Source organism: Trematomus bernacchii, unplaced genomic scaffold (assembly GCF_902827165.1).
Source record: "Trematomus bernacchii unplaced genomic scaffold, fTreBer1.1, whole genome shotgun sequence".
Classification (NCBI taxonomy): Eukaryota; Metazoa; Chordata; class Actinopteri; order Perciformes; family Nototheniidae; genus Trematomus; species Trematomus bernacchii.
This window is the reverse complement of record NW_022987313.1, coordinates 8,973,902-8,993,979: the sequence shown is the minus strand read 5'-3', so window position 1 is coordinate 8,993,979 and position 20,078 is coordinate 8,973,902. Positions and strand designations below refer to the sequence as shown.

The 20,078-nt window shown below is 40.1% G+C and overlaps 1 protein-coding gene and 1 pseudogene across 1 annotated transcript; both read right to left on the bottom strand.

Annotated features, from left to right (window-relative positions):
- Positions 1-119: 119 nt before the first annotated feature.
- On the bottom strand, positions 120-16,018 carry LOC117471449 (feline leukemia virus subgroup C receptor-related protein 2-like). Its single transcript, XM_034116527.1, is given in 11 exon segments — positions 120-1,151; positions 3,205-3,272; positions 3,977-4,088; positions 4,183-4,288; positions 5,108-5,218; positions 8,922-9,025; positions 9,327-9,394; positions 10,286-10,426; positions 11,678-11,822; positions 14,074-14,454; positions 14,456-16,018. Coding segments are annotated over 11 exon segments (1,521 nt in total). The 5' UTR covers positions 14,678-16,018; the 3' UTR covers positions 120-1,088.
- Positions 16,019-17,235: 1,217 nt separating this feature from the next.
- LOC117477336 lies at positions 17,236-19,352 on the bottom strand (annotated as a pseudogene).
- Positions 19,353-20,078: the final 726 nt, after the last annotated feature.

Below are 20,078 nucleotides of genomic sequence, written 5' to 3'. Positions count from 1 at the left end.
TAAGAGTCATAGGTAACACTACACTGTTTATTCAGTCAAAATATAGAATAGATAAGCTGTTGTGGCTGGTAAAATAGCAGAGTAAATTGTACTAAAAAAAGAGTGAAATAAAAACTGGCACCTCTTAAAATCTCATTTATTATAAAATAGTAAAATCACCTGACAGTCCCCACAGAACAGTGTGAAACCCTTGAATGGCACACTAGTTATTATAGCATGATCTACATTTCCCACTCACAAGTTGACAACCTAAGTAAAAGTTCACATTAAAACATTTATTGTGCAAAATGTCAACTGCAATAGATTCGCTTGCCTTCCGTCTCACTTTGAGCCGAGCTTACATTCCTCATGTTCCAGACTTTCTTGATTGCATGTTAATCTAGATATCTAACACCAAATGTGTTGTAGAGATCACTTACAATTACACAAAGACAAAACTGATGCACGGCATCAATTACATTTATAGTCAAAAGTATGCAGAAGTTATTCCTCCATGTCACCCTGGATGGCAGGCAGAGATGATAACATGAGACAAACTGTTTTAGTCTGCACTCTAATGAATGCCTTCAACAATGTAAAGACTGAGATCAGTTACACACAAAATTGATCAAGTAGTAGGAAACACATTTAAAATATTGCTTATAAGATTCATAGATCACTGAATTAACACTAATCAGACGGTTAAAAGTTTGGGAAAAGTTAAAAACACTAAAGTGGCAGTTGCATTGCACTGAAATACCTCCATTGGGTAAAATCAATGTTTAATAAGATGATGAGTTCAATGTTTTTAAAACATACGAGGATCCAAGTGTGTTCCTCTTGTGAATGATTGCCTTGTGCTTGGTTTGGGATGAGCTACATTGCACCTGGGCATTAGTGTGAGTCTCTGGTGTTTGAATCAGTGTGTGGACGTACAGTACATCAGATGTTTGACAGAGTGCTGCTCAGAGGGGTTCACTCTCCTCTGCTCACTCTTCACTGCTGCCTTTCTTCCTCTGTGGCACCTGTGTGCGTGTTAATGCATGTTCAAGTGACAGTATTTGTGATTAATCAGTCAACAGCATCTTTGTCAGAGTCTGTCCTCCTTATCACTTCCCCTCTTTCAGAAGTGCAGGTGGCGGTACGGCTCCTTCTAACTCAGCCGTGGCTTTCTGTAAAGGAAAAAAATATTAATTATCACAAATGAAAACAAGATGACACAAATTCTCAACTCATCACAGCATTCAGAAAGACAGCTACATGTTAACATAAACCATATTATTCATTTCTTGAGAATCAAACATCTTAAACTTTAATTCTACTCTGGCATTAAATCCATATTATCAATACCTTTTTTGTGCTCATCAAATCACTCAGTTAGTCATCAGTTAATCACAAATGTCTAATGATCGTTTTCATTTCCTTTTTAACAGATTTGATTAAAGCAAAAGAAAAGAAAAAACAAGTGCAGGAAATCATGATTGATTTTTATGATACATTTAAAAAAAAAAGGCTAAAATCTGGAGATAAAATATGTTATTCCACGATACCAGCAGGTGAACCTGTTTGACCTCCATGGCGATAGGTCATCAGTACAGTGCTTTAAAAGTTAAGGAATTTTAAGAAGCATATTTTTCTGTTTGATGTCAAGCATTCACAAATAACTCATCTTTTTCAATTAGCCTTTAATTTGTAGGAAGTTTTAATTAAGCCACGAGGGGGCATCTTATGAAAGATGCCTGTTGCGTGTGTAACACTGGACTAACAACAGTCATGCTTTAATTCTAAAATACACACTGTGTTAAAATTCCTGTTAATTTCACATGCGTACATGAGTTCAAAGTTGTTTTTACAGGTGTGGTATTTGGATAAGTTAATATCTTACCTGTCAGTACTAATCCTATTAGCAGGAAATGATTATCATGAGTTTTAAAAAAAGGCTGAAATCTGGAAATAAAATGGTTTATTCCACAATGAAGTGGATTTGAATGTACTGCAGCTCAGTAGTTTATAACATTTTCTATTACAAATACCAGTCCTGCTTTGTTCAGAATTGATTAAACCTTCTCTTTTGTAAATTGAAACTTAATGTGCTTTTTTGTTACAGTTTTGCATAATTTTCTAGAAGATTCAGTGGCTTTTTCATGTTAAAAATATGTTTTATTTCCTGTCAAATATCACTGTGTGTTTGTGTAGAGTATCGTCTTACTGGTGATGAAGAGGTTTTGGTTTTAATGAGGTTTTGGGTTTATGTCAAGATTGCCGTTGCCAGTGGACGGTTGCTGTGGCCCCGTAGTCCTTCCCCGATGTCACAGAGCCTGTAGGCTGGAATGATAGCTTGGAGGTCACTCCTCTGAGGGTCCCAGAGGGTCCCAGAGGGGCCACCTGATCACCCCCATGATCTCCTCCATCCCACACCACCACCACCAAACCCTAAACACCCAACTTAGACTTGCCTGCATTTCACCCAGCAGCCACACTTACACTGCCTTTAGTGAGGAAAATATTACCTGCATCTAGTCATTTAGCAGTAAATTATACCAAATATGATGAATTAACAGTTTATTTAGATATATTTTTCATAGATTTTCACCGATTACTTCTTATGTCAACTGTTGTGCCTGTATTCTTATTTATCTCACTGCTGGTTCTTTCATTCCATTAATTAAAAAGGAGTATCTGTTAAATGTACATTTGAGTGTACAGGATAACCAGAGCTATTATTTTAGTGTGGATTTAGAATTGGAATATTGTTAACAGTAAAAGAAAAAGGAAAGAAAGAAAAATAGTTTCTAAGTTGTTCTTTAAGAAGGCAATGAGTGATGAGCAGAAGCAATGTCAAGGTTTTTTTTTTTTTTTAAATGGCATTCATTTTCAATATATTAAAACCAATTGTATTTGATAATTGCATGTTATCACATAGTTAGAGTGATTTAGAAACGTTTTATCCTGTGACACTGTCATCTGCACTCTTTGCCAGTGATAGTGAGAACAGAATTAAATTGTTGAAGCACCAGATGGTAAACATGCTGTTAAGAGTGATTTGGAGAGCTCTCAGACAAAGCAAAAGTGTGCCTTGCTGTCTGAGAGTAGAACATGTTTTTAGTGAGTTTGGACAGAGTTTCATGCAGCGCTGCCCCTGTGCATGCCTGCAGCAGTGTGAGGACCACAGAGAAGCAGAGAAACCCACCTCTGACTTCCTGTAGCGCACACAGATGTACTTACACTCACTGTCCGCACCTCAGCCTGCTGGAGGTTGGCCTTCTGCCGGCGGAGGTCAGACTTGATTAATCCTACGATAAAGGGGACAGAAAAGGTTATTGAGGTTTTGCTCTTATTAAAGTTAGGCGCAGTATGTTTTTCCAAGTTGGCATGAGGAACATTTAAATGCGGAGAGAATTTGGTAATCACCATCATTATCAAAAATTAAATTAAATAGCACATCAGTGGCAACTTCTTTCAGGACGGCATTAACCACGCTGGTTGCAGTGTTACCTCCACAAATCTGTTACAACTTCAGGATCTTTACAATGAATTAACACAATTCATAGAAAACAGCAACAGGGGTTTAATTCCACAACCTGATGCATCTTGAAAGTGACTACTTACATGTCAAATGTCAGGGAATATAAGATATTTTTGCACTGTGTTATTGTTGATGCACAACCAATAAATGGAAAAAAGTAATCAGCATAATGCTTTAAAAGTGAAGAAGTGTTAGAAAGCATTCGATTTCAATTGGCTTTATATTAGTGGTTGTCCTTTATTCAGCCACTAGGGGGCTGTCTCATCTCATGAAAGATGCCTGTTGCGTGTGTAACACTGGATTAACACCAGTCATGCTTCAATTCTAAAATACACATTGTGTTAAAATTCCAGTGAATATCACATGCCGACATGAGTTCAAAGTTCTATTTTGTTTTTGAAACTAGTTTTTGAAACTAGTTTTTGAAACTTGTTTTTAGAGCTGTGGTATTTGGTTAAGTCAATATCCTACCTGTCAGTACAGATCCTATTAGCAGGAAAATACACAGGAAGATGTTTCCTGCAAAAGTGCCCCATCTATCAATAATCTTCCCCTGGGAGATGGTGAAAATGATTCCAAAGATCTGAAATGAGAATAAAACCTTTAAAGTTTACAGCCCAAAACCAACACATTTTGTATTTTGTGAATTTGTATTAAACGTTGCTCTCATTACTGACCTGAGCTGAGCAGTTCAGCAGTCCAGAGGAGGTTCCCTCTGACTCTGGATATGTGAGCTCTACTGCAAACTCAAAGCCTAGAGGAAGATATCCCGTCATGAAGAAGCTGCAGACACACATGCAAACACCGAAGGTCAAATTAAACGCCAAACTAAAGTGTTTTATCTGCACTTATTTTCAACCAAAGAAAAGGAGGCCAAGGCCACATTGCGTTTCTGGGTTTCAGAAATGAAAGCAGAAATGAAAGCAGACAAGGAAGTGCTATGGAAACCAGTTATTGACAAAGCAGCAGAAATGCAAAGAAACCTGAACTACAGACAGAATGTTTTTAAGGCATTTCAGCATTAGAAGTGTTCAGACTACAGAGCTACTAAGCCTGCCTTTTTGATCCAGAACGGTCTCCTTCTCTGATAAAATCTGGTAAAGACACTAAACACATTACGATAAAAAGTAAGTGTTTCTTTGAAACTGTTTTGCAGAGGGGTCTGAGAGTAGAGCTCCTGCTACTGTTTGCTCAGCTTGTTTCTCTGATAGCTAAAGATTCAGATGTCGGATGACATAAAACCCTTGATCTGGTGGTTTGAAAAAAGAGGTAAAAAACCACCAAGTGCATAGAATAAGTGGCTCAGAATTTGGAAAAAAAGTCAATTTATGACCCGTTCTGGCAAACAACAACACTGACCCATGCACAAAGGAGGTACAATGCCCTTTCAGGCAAATAAATAAAACAGATTGGTACCTTAGTTATATTTCTTACATGGAAACGTTACCTACTATACCTTAAAGTTAACAAAATAGGTGTGTTTTGCTATGAGGTATGGATTTATCTTCAGGATTTCTCAAACAGAAATAGCTGTTGATGGTTACACTTGTTCTTCCCCCCTGTCTGTGATGTGTATTGCCTTGCTCTCTAATGGTTACCTACCCTAAAGTTCCAGCTGTGACAAACACCACCCACAGGTAACCCAGGTTGAGGGTGAAGGTGTAGACGACCATCCCGATCAGAGAGAGGACATACACGGCCAAGGCGGTTTGTCTGGGGAAACAAGAGTGAATCATACAGTTTAAAAAGCGTGAAGAAGATACGATGAATTGCCATGCATTCACACACTGCTAACAGCATTTGTAGGTATACACCAAAAAAACATTGTAACTAAGGATAATATATAATAACATCATCTGAATTGACTTTCACATTAATACATCTTATGATAAGGCTCCTGATTACTACATGCCTGCCAGAGCTGACCAGAACAGAGACATTCTACAACATAATAATACATGCAAAAATCTGTCTTTCTTAATAATGTTTCAAGGCACCCAGTTTTAGTTTTCTTTTGTGTTAATTACAAAAGAAGCTGTTTCAATCTTTTTTTTAACAGCTTTGATGACTGTTGGTTATAGGGTTAAATGTTGCATTGCAAAGGAAACTTATTTTAAGACTTTTTTTATCATATATTCTGCAAAAAAAAAGTATTACAAGAAGCAAAACTCATCTGTTTAACTAGCAGGGTTAAACTTGGAGCAATAGGGGGAGCCGGTAGCACTTCTCCTCCAGACATGCATCACTTCATGTGTCTCGTGCATTAAATGCAAGCGTATAATGCATATTATGATACGCCCAAACAGGATTAATGCCAACAAATAAAACACGTTCACAGTCACATTTTTCTTTCTTTTTTAAATAACCTTAAAAGTGATGTGTTTTTTAGTGCCAGAGCAGGCATATTTTAAAAGATAGTTGTCTTACTTAACATGAAATTCCTGACTAATCCTTGCAAAGCAGAAACAATATTCCTGATTCACTGAAGCCCCCCCATCGCACCCAAACAGAGTGAGTCTGATGAAGCTGCCTCTCGTACAACCACGCGTAAAAAAATGCTGCAAAACATCTTTGTTACCATAACAGAGTCCTTTAACTCTCTCCCATATGAGACAATAGGCGTGAGAGGGTCAACAACCTAAATCTGGGCCTGACTGCTTTGACAGCAACGTTTTGTGATGGTATGTAAGGAATCTGAGGACCGAGGATTTTCCTAATCATAATACTTTGCATGCCAGGTCACTGTAGACGGTGTAGCAAACATCCAACACTCAGAAAACTGCTGTGGTCGTTACTTAGTGTATGGATATGCTTGATCTAGACAAAAGGACAGGATCAATAATCATATAGCAATGAGATATCTTCCCTTTAAGGTTGAATTAGTGGTATGTTCCATGTTTAATGTGGAGGGCTAAGATGTGACCCGGGAGGAGCAGCAGAGTACAGCCTGTCAGTTCAGATAAGCAGAGAGGGACATCACGTATAAAACTCAGCTTCACTGGATTCTCATTCGTGCCCACTTTTGTTCAGAGTGGGCACGAATCACTTGAACATTTCTCTTCGGACGGGTGATATAAAATACACCCATGACCCCGAGACTTTAAATAACTTTATAGCACTTTCTTTCGGAGTTTGCACTACATTTGTGGTATCCCAGACTCTCATTTAGCTTCATGAATGGCACTGCTGGGTTAGGGCTGCTCAATTAAATCGTATTTTAATCGCAATTACGATTTTGGCTTGCAACGATTATGAAAACAACATAATCGAAATAAAACGATTATTTTGTTATTTATTTTTTTGTATTTTATTTGTTGTTAAATTAAATTAATTTTGTATTGGTTTTTCTGTTGAATTATACTTAAAGTTCAGGGTAATCAACTGTTAAAAACATACTGTTCACATTTCTTTTTTCAATAAATTGATGTTTTCAAAGTAAATGGATAATCGTTTTTAATAATCGTGATATCAATTATTGACCCAAATAATCGAGATTATGATTTTTGCCATAATCGAGCAGCCCTACTGCTGGCCAGACTGTCCCAACACTTTCGTCCAGACCTAAACAACTAATTTTCCCTCTAGCGCTACCATGAGGTTAACATTTAAGGTTTTAAAATATTTGATGGCCGGTCATGGAATTTCTCCACATTCCCCACAAGATCTAAAGGTCACAATTGTATTTTACCTGAAACTTTGCGTCCAAATAACTGCAAAACTAATGATATTAGTCATGCTTGGTCATGTAAGAATGCTAACACACTTAACTAAGATGGTAAACATTGTAAACAACACAACTGATCAAACCAGAGCGTGTTAGCATGGTCATTAAGCATGTTAGCATTCAGATTAGGAACCACTATCAATGATAAACCGTTGATATCCTAATGGGACCTTGCCTAGACTAGGGGAACACTGTGTGTTTCTCAATGTCGAGGACGCTTGCTTGGTAGCACATGTCTTCCGAGTCACTTGCTTCAGAAGCGAGGCAAGAATCCTTCCTAGCCTCGGAAATGAAGAATTGTGGAACAGGCTAACAGGTGTGCAGGTGTGCGTCATATGCGAGGCCCCGCCTTAAATGGAGCGCGATTTCCGCCAAAGATTTGGAAATTGGTCCGTGCGCAAAGCATTGTGGGGATTTAAAGACCGTGGAGTCTACACATGTGCAGCCTCGAAATGTCCCGCTACGAAGTACGCCAGCCTCGGTAGAATTCCAAGTATGCTGGACATTGGAACAGTCCTTCGGCGGCACTCGATGACGTAGTATGCTTGAAATAGTGGCTCTGGAGCAGCCTTCCTCGACATTGAGAAACACCCCGAGTTTGGAGTTTTGGTTTCTTGTCGATGCCCTAAAGCAGGGGTCGGCAACCTTTTTGATATGAAGTGCCATTCTAAAAAAAATGTTTTATCAGCGTGCCGACGATCGTGAATTATCAACGGGGGGGGGGGGGGTTTGTAGAGCTCGACGAAAACACTCGTGAAAAGTGATGTTTAAAACTCAGTTAATGGGGCTCATTCACTGGCGCTTCCACAAACAACAACCAACATAATTGTTACATTCAAATGAAGTAGCCTACATTATTCAAGTGTACATTAACTTTGGATAATAACACGGGAGAAATGAGCGGAAGCGCTCTCTTTCCCTCTCTCCCCCTCTCTCTCTCCTGACAGCCTGTCAGTATCTCATGCAGCTCACTGATCCAGTAATGAGTGACAGTGAAGAATAAATATATGTATAACTAGTTCCAAAGGTAGATAAAATAGCTAAGTGTGTTAGGTCTAACTCTTGTGTGTTTTGCTCCGCTCACTGGTCCGTCACAGCGGGTGGAGCTGCAGGATTTCTGCTTCACACACACGTTGCAAACCGCTATTTTATTGTCATTTTCGGACACCTTAAAATACTGCCAGATTGGTGAAGCGATTTTTTTGCGAGCTTGTTTTGCCGCACACAGAGAAAAGTGTCATGTATGTTACGCCTCGCGATCGGCCTTTTTAGAGAGCACCGATCGATCGGCAGAGAGTGAGTATCGGCCGATATCGATCGCCACGCAAAAACTGGGGCATTTTTTACAGCTCCTTATGGGTAATGCAATTGTGAAGTGCTTTCCTCTGTGGTGAAACTATCAGCACTGCATTACGGAGGAAAGCGGCAGAAAGTCGCCTGGAGTTAAAGAGAGTGGGGCTGCGTTGCGTGCATGGCTTCCTTCTGCAGGTAACGGGGAGACGCGCTCTGGCGGCGGTCTCGTTCAGGATCCGAAAATAAAATAAATATTTTGTACACTTATTCCACTTATTCCTAGTGTGCCACTGGTTACGGTGCCGCGTGCCATTGGTGGCACGCGTGCCAGGGGTTGCCGACCCCTGCCCTAAAGCATTACATCCGATCAGTGTAGCATTATTTGGTCAAATATCTTACTTGTATGTTTTGGTCTTGTCTAGCCAAATGCCACATATGAGGGACCCGGCCATGCCAGCAACAACGATTGTCAGACCAATTCTCCCAGCATTCACCTCTTCACCCTGAGAGAAGAAAAATGATCTGTTATAAAATAGCATATTAAATAACATTTTGCAACTTGCAGTTATCTTTTCAGGAAACTCGGAGCCATAACAGAGCCCAGTTATCTGTGTTAGGGTCATCTGCTTGGCCACTTTATAGTTTACCAGTTGCAGAAGAAAACGCAAAAATGTCTACATGCTGGTCTTATTGATATACCACAAAAGAACGACTACGAGAGTAGGTCAAATAAATTAAGAAACACAGAGTGAAATAAGTACATAAGGCAATGGCATATTTTAGAACAGTAACACTGGGACTTACCGGGTATTGATCAATGATCATCCGATTCAACAGCGTGGAAATAGAATAGAAGCAGCCGACGTTCAGCCCTGCAGGAACAGACAGAAAACAGTGTATTTTGAGAAGACCTGTAGGGTCAGATAAGGTGCAGATGGGACCTCATGATACACCCTAAAACAAAGCTGACTTCCTCACACATTAAGTCCATTATAGCCTTTAGACTTTGTCAATACTGATAAGTTTATTTATACTGGAGCACAAAGACACAAAATGACCTTAAAATCCCATTGTCTTTGTGCTCCAGTAGCATCGCATCGTTTAATTATTAACTTTTGTTTTCAGTAGATAGTGACCTTTGAGGAACAAAAATAAGACATCTTAAAATAACTTTGAAATCAATACTACAGTACATGTGTTGTGATGACACAAAATGATTCTGGCAGCTTCTACTGCAGTAATGCATATTTTCTCAGGCTTTTACATATTTGTTGCCTTAAATCTACATTTTGTGATCCTTTATTATCCTCACCTGACTGTTTGATAACAGTAAGGTGTTGAAGTGTGGGATGATATCATCAAGATAGCATTATGACACAGCCTCTTGTAAAAAAAAACCTGGACTTACTCCGCCACTATTTTTATTCTATCTCTATTTAGATTAGCTTCCTATGAACCTACAGCATGCTCAAATTTGTTTTTTTGGACAGTTAGAATATTATAGCTAAGTCATGTAAGGAACTGTGATGCAAGTAAACCAGACACAACATTCTGATTTTTTAGGAATCATAATAAAGCATAAATGCAGAACATTTGCTAGTTTCTAGCTTGTAAAAAATATGAGGTCTTTGTTTGAGTGAACTTAGTGGCAGCCTCGGATAAACATCAGAGGAAAATAAAAGACCAACAGTCCTCTTGAGACAATATGTATTTAGTGCCTTGTTTGTGGAAGTAAAAGATTAAAGCAAGAGGAAGGGACCCACCATAGGAGACCATCAGGAGCATGAAGGGCTTGTTGCGCAGCAGCCTCAAGATAGAGGACATGTACGAGTTCTCCTCGGGGGGGGTGCTCCTGGCCTGAGCCTGCGACTGGGAGGGGGGGAGCTCTGGTTTCTCCTGAAACACTGGAAGACAAACACACAATGTTTCAGGAAGTTAGGAAGCTACTTGTGTATTTTTTTGTATTAACTTGTATTGATATAGCATAATCTTGTCAACTGAGGTATGGCCCAGAGTGAAGCTGAAGGTTACATTTTAGAGGTGGATAAGTAATAGGGGTGTGTGTGTGTGTGTGTGTGTGTGTGTGTGTGTGTGTGTGTGTGTGTGTGTGTGTGTGTGTGTGTGTGTGTGTGTGTGTGTGTGTGTGTGTGTGTGTGGTGTTAGCAGAAGATATTTCACTCTCCAAGTAAATGAATAACCTTTGTGTTAATTCCTTGTCGCCGATAACCATGCTGTACCTTTTCAAAAGTGTTAAATAAAATGTTATCATAATCCCAGCCCGGAGCCCTTTTCAACCTAATAGAGTTTTAATATTTTGATGGTAGGTTAATATTTTCCTTGAGGACTAGAGGAGTCTGTATATATTTACCAAGATAAACCATTTCATATTTTACTTCAGCAGGTTGCCTTTAATGCCAGGTAAAAGGCAATGTCAGCTGCTTCACACATGTATTCCATGTTTTTTTCAAATAAAAAAACTGTTTTGTAGGTTGCCTTATTAGAATTATTCTCATTACATGGCATGGGTATGTTCAAACTGTTGAATTTGTTTTGGCCTGACAATTTACCAGCTTGGTAATATCACATAGAGCCTGTAAACATCTCCCTTATAATAAAGTGCATCCTGTGATTCAGCTTCAGCATGTGTCTCTTACTGTCGGTGTTGGAGGTGAAAAGAGAGTCTAACAGAGCTGATGATGGCTCCTTGAGTGCCTGCATGTATTTCACATCCGTGTCTGAACACATCTCATCAAAAGGTTAACAATTACAGCAATTACTGCAGCTGCTCATCCAGCGGACTGTGATGCGGCGGAGTTTTCAGTAGAAAGCACATCTCAGGGAGACAGTAGTGCTGCCTGAGGAGCCCTACAGCTCGACCATAAAAGAATGAATGGTGTGTTAAACGTTCAACTCTAATGGTGCAGAAACCCTACAGAGAATCACCTGAGTTGTCATCTAAAAATACCATTACAATGTCATCAAAGATTGTCATTGATAATGCTGCAATGACTTCACGTTTTCATTTATTTTCCTCAAGTGACTGTGGGAGTTATATCACATTAAAAGGGACTTGCAGTGGGTCATTATTGCATGAATGAGCAAAGAGCCTTGACACCTCTGACTGCCTCTATGAGCCGGTGGGTGGGATCTCTTACCAATGACCACGAGGATAAAGATGAGGGTGGCCACCCCTGCGCTGGTGTAGAACATGATCCTGATGTAGTACGCCAGCTCATCCACATCGTCCACATTCGGCACAAGGATGGGCGGGGGAGCAGGAAACCCAATGGCAATACCCATCTGTAGGTGAGAGGCACAACATTAAAACATGTGTTCTTCTGCCTCCTGAACACACAGGAAATGTGGATCATTATTAAAAAAGTGGGAAATAAGAAAAAAACTAGAAAAAAAATCCAGAAAAGTGAACATTTTTTTAAGCCTGTCTTGAGGAAAAAGAATTATGCAACACAAAGCTTTGTGAGTGATGACTACTTGCTATTGTGAATACACTCATTAACTATATGTAGTAATAACATTCAAAATATGTCAAAGGGGGAGAGGTAGTAGGATATTTGCACAAAAACAGCTGTCCCACGACACTTAACTTAGCTTAGCATAGCTAAGTTGCATTTTTGAGTATTTTCCAAAACGTAAGACTATATCTTAATACAGCTAATGGAAGGGGTCATATTTTGGGACACGTGCCTGACACGAAGATACAATATCTGTTTGACGTCTTCGGATACTAAACCTCCCCCAACAACCTCCACATTTCAATACCATGAGTAGTGCCTGGCCTCAAAACATTCCAGAGGGGGACACCAGTTGAAGCCCCTCCGCTCTAGGGGAAAAGCAAGAGAGGGGAAGGGACATGTTCCTCAAGTAAAACAAATCTGTGAACAGTATTCACAGAAAAATAGTCAGACCCCCTTCAGTCTCTTAAATGTAGCAGCCCCCTATAAATAGCATAGTATATCATACCTTACAACTTTGCTACTCTTAGCAAGAATTGTTCATTTAACTTGTGGTCATTTTCAAACTGTTTTGTAACTGGGTAGTCAGCTCTGTAGAGAACTAAATGTACAAATACATGAACATACCTAAAGCAAAGAAAATACATTTTATCGATAAATCTTTTTGCATTTTGGATAAAACTTGTCCAAACTTAAGAACAAGATTGTTCTCACTTGCTGCAAAATCAAGGACCTCTTATGACATTTATTTTGGCACACAGTGTTTATTTGTCTGATCTTAAAAGGCCTTTATGGAAGTCCTAACTTATTTTACTGTATGTAAACAATTTGTAAACGTTCAAGGGGATATGTGAACTACTACAGCATGGAAGCATCGGATTTAGGAAGCGGATTCAAAGGAATAAAGTCGTGGTGAGAAGGTAAACATCAATAACAATGTGTCCTTTCATCTTCAGTGATGAAGAGCCGGACCTAAGCAGAAGAAAATGTGTGACAATCACAGATTGTATATATAAAAGGACAATGGCCGGTGTGCAGTGTTTGGAAAAATGCAGGGGGAGAGACATTTCATAAGAGGGAATCCGACCTCTTTTGTGGTTAATGTTTACGAAAAGGCTTAAAGATCCTGCTGTGATCAACAAGGCATACATATATAACCTGTTCTGGCTGTGTAGTATCCTTTTTTTGTTTGTATTGGCTTTCACAGAAAGAACCTTTTAGAGCTAAAATTATCTATGAAGCCAGATTCTTCCCTTTGTGGAAAATCTTTCTACTGCAAAACCTCTTGAGTTGTCATCTCTGTAACAGTTGTTTTGTTCCTGTAAAATGAAACAGAATATGACATGCCCAGATGTTCCTTTACTTCAAGCTTCAGATGACCTAGCAGGTTTATACACATTTTAGTATTTTTAGCTGTAGCTTCCAGCTTACTCAGTATAATCTCAATTTACTAATAATGTTATCCAAAGCCTCCAGGATTGTTCATAAACAGGCGTTCACGGGCACACTATTATTGCCTGATATTGGCTGCCATATTTCCTTGTTAAGTGTAGTATATAGCTACAATCTGTTATTTCTGCTTACTTCTTGTTGGGGAAAGTAATTTTCACATAGCTGTTGGCAGAGTCCATTGTAAGTATAAGGGGCACATTTGTTATGATTCATGAGTTTAGACCCTATTTTCTAGCAATTGTCTTTTCTGCAAAAAAATGTGCTTGGGTGCATTTGAAGTTCCATTTCCTCACATGCAATTGAAAAAAAAATTGGTGGGGGGGAGAATGGTTACACAATGCTGAAGGTATGTTGAGAGAAAGTAACTGAAATCTAAGATAAATTACTTAAATTAAAAAAGCCCTAACCCTGTAAAAGAAAACCATCATTCGACAAGTACTTTACTTCACAAGTAAACACCAGTGAGGCTACACCAGGCAAACATTTGCTCTAGGTCTGTTCATTGAATGTTCTCCTGGCAACTGACACACACATACAGTTCTCTTAACACCAATATGAGAAGTTCATAAAATTGTACACACACTGCCAAAGATGTTTTTTAGCACGAAAAGCAAACTGAGACACACCTGGTTTCCCAGAACACCAACGGCACAGGCGGTGGAGACCTCATGCTGCCCAAACCACAGGGATGCGAGTCTGGAGGGGATACCCAGGATAAAAACTGTGGCAATGGAACAGACAAACTGGCCGAAGAGGGTCATGGCAAACATGTCTGGGTGGGCTGTTCCCGTCTTGATCCAGGCCCCGATGCAGTTGAAGGCTGCGCCCACCACCACTACGTCCCTGAGGCCTCGGTTGTCGAGCACCCACATGACTGGCAGGATGAGGGGGATGTAGGTGAGGAAGAAGATCATGGAGAGCCAGTCAATGGCCAGGGAGTCAATGTTGTAAAACCGCATTATGATGTCGCCTATGATGCTGTACTGCAGCCACATGAAGGCATTGCCTCATGGAGTAAGCACTGAAGATGAATAGCAATGACCCATCGCCGCTTGTACACTTCGTCTCCATAACAGGGAAGATAAGCACAGAGTCCATGTCCGTAATGTCTGAGGTGTCGCTGTTGTGTGTCGAGAGGCAGCTGGCTGTATTCCGCAAACCGGTTCTCTGTTTTCTTGTTTGAGAACAATCAAAGGCCTCCATCATCGCAAAGGTCCTGAGGGAATTCATCCTGGAGAACTCATGTTGCTCCTATGAAACCTCTTTCCTATGAGGCTTCTGTTGCATATCATCAACTGGAGGGAAGAGCAAACATGTCTCCTTGTCTGTTGCTCTTTAGAAACCGTGACAGTTTATCTGACTCGTCCTTCCTACCACATGATGATCATATGAAGTTTTGCCAGATCTGCCCATTGTGGCAATTATTCCTTCCAAGTCCTTTTGAATTAGCAGAAGTGGAACTGGGGTGCAGTTTGGAATATAATTTTGGAAAGCTCTGAAATCAGCCAACAGTTTACCAAACTAACCTCTGGTTTTAACACAATCTTGGGTCATGTGATAAAAAAAACTTCTCATTCACACACCTCCTTGCATCATCTATCTTTATAGCAGGTGGTGAGTTTGAATATATGGTAGTACGGTCAGAGAGATCATCTTGGTTTTATTGCGATGTAAGGCAAAGTGCAGATTTGTATACAATATTCAAACAACACTTGAAGAAGCGCTAAAATCCCTAAAAAGAGTTTTGCACATTTTCAAGTGTAGTAAAATATCTGGAATTGAATTGTAATCAATGGGTCACATAACAGGTAAACTGTTTAAGTAAATAAGACTTTCCAATAGAGAAAATGCCTTACTTTCACAACAACATAAACAAATGTAAAATATAAATAGCCCTAGTTTTCCAGTGTAGTAATACAATTACGCAGTGATTTGGAGTCACTGACATGACATGGAATCTATTGAAGGTAAATTATCTTCTATTTAAATATTTAAATAAAGTCTATTAATGATTCGAAATCACAAATTGTCACTTATATGGGCAAAATAGCACAGAAATATAGGAAATAACATTTGATAGTCTATGGTTTTTGTCATTCAAATAGGACTGTATTGACTGCTCCTAAACTGACCGTCATGTGGCTGCCAACAGTCTGTGGAACTGAGTGACGGACAACGCTGTGAATGCCTGACGAATACACATTCTAAAGTAACTTCCCCCCCAATGTCCTGCTCTCTCTGCTGCTACACTTCCTCTGCGAGGAAAAACTCCATTCATGGAAAGAGAACCGGAACGAAAAACTAAAACAAAACTGAGACTTTCATGAAATTCAAACTGCAACCCCGAATTCACTTCGCTACTCCCAGGCGTCCTCAAGGAAAAACTGTGGCACGTCGATATGCTGTCAATGATTCAGGATCATGTCTGGATATAGTGGGAGGCACAGTACAGTTGTTAAAAAAACCGAGATTGCTTCGTTGTTACTCTCCTTAAAACGATCAAACAACACCGCAATAAAACGCTTACCGCGCAGATAACCCGGCCGTAAAACATCTCTCATATCTGAAACACTTTCGTCGGCATTAACGTTCTCGGCGTCCATTTACGCGTATCTAACGTGACGAAATGTGAACATGAGGCAGTAGGCTAAAGAAAACAACAGCCCGGTAATTTAAACTAGTGTTCGACGTCTAAGACCGTACTTAATAGTTCAGATAACCGTCTGTTTACCATACCTGGAGCACGGCAACACTGTCATAAACGTATGCTTCCAGCAAAAGATGCGAAGGTGTGCACGTCACCACCGATTTGGTTGGTGACGTGACAGAAACATATTGACCACTTCCGTGATTACAGCATTGGAATGTGGCTTTAAAAACATGTTTGTATTTTTCCTATGATGATTCCTCGAAACAGCTGGTTTGTGGTGGAAAGTAACTACAACATATCTTTTTTTTAAATTGGCAACTGTATGGGAGGGAAACACAACGTACTCAGGGCCAAAGTTCAGCAGGGTGATAGCTTTAGTTAAACACACACACGGCACGACGCTACTTCGTTTAGCCTCTGTATAATTTTGTTTGGACACCGACAAATGACCTTATTATGTTTATCACAGCAGACCATAACGCACGTAAGGGGCTACAGGGCGGATTGTATTCTCAAGCTTCTGCTCCGGGGGCCCACTGACCCACAGGGGCCATCAAAACCTTCCTTTCACTGCATGCAGTTAATCTGTATATTTGCAGATTTGTTTTGATAATTTGCAGCAATATGTAAGCAAAGACAGGTAATGCATAATTAAACTTGTATTAGAGACAACTTATTGTTTCTAATCAAATAGATAATTTAGTCAACTATTTGCCCAAATCAGGTTATGGTCGACTATAGTAATTTAATTTAAAAAGCCACATAATTATTACGCTGATGGTTTTGAAACATAATGAAAACATAATTTATATCAGAGGCTATTAGTGACTCTTTCCAGATTAGACTCACCTGATTCCCAAAAACTCCAATGGAGCAGGCGGTGGAGACCTCATCCGCGCCGAACCAGACTGAGGCCAGGCGGGAGGGCATCCCGAGGAGTGAAGACCTGAGAAAGGGAACTTGCGGCCTGGCCCAGCATGTGTCACACCAGAACAAGTTGGGGTTTGGCACTGGCCACTTTGATCCATGCCCCGCCACAGTTGAGCACGTTGGCCATCAGCGCTGTGACCCGCAGCCCTATTCTTATCCAGGAGCCAGGTCACCGGGAAGATGAATGGGATTAGCCGAGCAATGTAGATCATGGACAGCCAGTCGATAGCGTGAAGGAGTCCACGTTGTAGAACTTTATCAGGATGTTGCTGATGATCCCGTACTGGATCCATTGGTACGCGTTGCTCAGGGGAGTATGCGCTGAAGCAGCAACACGATCATCCAGCGCTTCTTGTACAAACGGGTGGTGTCCACAGAGCCTCCGTTACCGATAAGGATGCTGCATTTAAGTGCTCCGCCGAATCTGGACCCCCGGCTCCCAAATGTGGACCGTTCCAATCGCATCAAGCGCACTCCTGTCCTTCGACACAGTCGTATTTTCTTCCATTTTCCACTTAAGTGAAAAGTGCGCCCTTGGAATGTAATGAAATCTTTCACCGCAGCAGTAACCTACTTCAGGGTCTTTGAACTGCCCCTAATGTACACATTAAAAGTGACAATAAAAAAAAGATCTATGATAAATCTCTTGCCATGTGAGTCAAAACACCATTCACTTTTAGTACTACAAACAGTGAGAACTACTTCAAAATGCATGGAAAGGGCTCTGCACAAGCTCTTAATACTTAAGCTGTCTGAGAAATTCTTTTATCACACACACTAGGCACAGGCTGACCGAGTGTTTCTCCACCCAGTTGCTGAGAAAAGAAAGGACAGGGACTGTAGAGGGACACACCTACAAGTCATCACAGAGGAAACAGATCATAGAAAGCCAACCCAATACAGAGATTGATGTTTGGTTTGCTTTTATCTTTACCCGTTTTAGTTTATACGCTAATGCTATCATTCAGATTGGCATATGCTTTTTTATTCAAAATTCAAATCATAATTGATTATATAAGGTTGCACTTCATAGCAGGAGTTTTGTTTGGCTAATGTCTCCTCAGTCATCACCAGTTAAGCTGCTTATCCAATCCCCTGGTATGGTAAGAACAATGGCTGCACTGTGACTGCTTTGTGTTTGCTATGATGTATGTATTTTCAGGATGGAATAAATAGGGATAAATGGCCAATCGACACCTAAAGAAAACTGATACACTAAATCATTCAACATTTGAATTAAAAGGTAAAAGGTGAAGGCAATGTGAAAAGCTTGAATACGTAATGCTCAGATAAACAACATATATTATGTTATTTCATGAGACATAGATTTAATTTACCATATTTGCCACTGATATCATTTAAAATGTTCTTATAGCTTTCCTTCTGCAGGATCCATTGTGATATGGGAAACCTCACACATTAAAAATAGCCAAACTTTGTGGTGAAAAGGAAAGTTAGAAATAACACCGACAAAATCTAAGTTAATAACTGGCCACCAGATGGCACCGTTAACCAGAACGTTTGGTCACGAACATTAAACCCAAAATATAATACAGGACTGATATTATTTCCATTTTGTAAGACTCAAAGCAATCCTGTAAAAAACTCGATGAATGAATACAGTTCTTGAATAAATACAACGTGGGATTTTGTAATAGCTTGTGGTTATCGAATATACCTATATAATTGGTAGTAGGCCTATGGCATCAAAGTACAATGTAACCCAAATTGGATATAAACTATTATAAAATAATAGTTTATTTCGTTTTGCAACAAAATAAAAACAGGATGTATTCGAGGTATATCACAGTGACAGTTTCCTACAGTATATGACACCAACTCACCTGATTCCCCAAAAAACTCCAATGGAGCAGGCGGTGGAGACCCTAATCCGCGCCGAACCAGACCGAGGCCCAGGCGGGGAGGGCATCCCGAGGATGAAGACCTCGGCCAGGGAATTTGCGGCCTGGCCCAGCATGGTCACCCAGAACAAGTTGGGTTTGGCACTGGCCCACTTTGATCCATGCCCCGCAACAGTTGAGCGCGTTGGCCAGCAGCGCGCTGTGACCAGCAGCCCTTTCTTATCCAGGAGCCAGGTCACCGGGGAAGATGAAGTGGGATGTAGCCGAGCATGTAGATCATGGACAGCAGTCGATAGCGAAGGAGTCCACGCTTGTGTAGAACTTCATCAGGATGTTGCTGATGATCCCGTACTGGATCCATTGGTACGCGTTGCTCAGGGAGTATGCGCTGAACAGGAACACGATGATCCCAGCGCCTCTTGTACACACGCGTGGTTGTCCACACCAATAAGGATGCATACATTAGTTTGCTCTGTGCAATCTGGACCCCCGGCTCCCAAATGTGGACATTTTCCAATCGTATCAAGCTCGCTCCTGTCCCTCGAGGACAGACGTATTTTCTCCCATGTGGTTCTCAAGTAAAACTAGCACAGTTGTAAAATAAGTAGATCTCCAATCACAGCAGTAAAGCTGTTTTACAAAAACAGTAAGCTATTTATTCATAATATGTAATGAATTATAAGGTTGCACCAGGAGTTTAGTTAGTTTATATCCCCTCAATCCTCACCCTGATAATCTGCTAATTCAATCCCCTGGTTAGAACAATGGGTGCCTTATGACTATACCTTTGTGTTTTCTGTAACATACTTTTATTTTTCATGATGGAATAAATGGGAAGGGATATGTGAAATCTATACTCAAGAAAATGACATTTCACTACACTATCAGTCTCCATTTGATTTCAAGAAAAATAAAAAGGTGTGAAAGCAAGGTGAGAAAGTTGAGAAACTGGTGCTGAGATACACATAAAACACATACCTTTTCTTCATAAGACACAGATTCAATTTGACCATCTTTCCCACTGGTATAATTTTAAATATAATAACAGCTCTACTTTCGCAGGATCCATTGTGATCAGGGAAACCTCACACATAAATATAACCAAACTTAGTGCAGGGGATCCTAACGTGTTAGGCATATTAGCTAAAGTTTAAATTGTTAAGAAATTAACCTATAAAAAAATGCATGG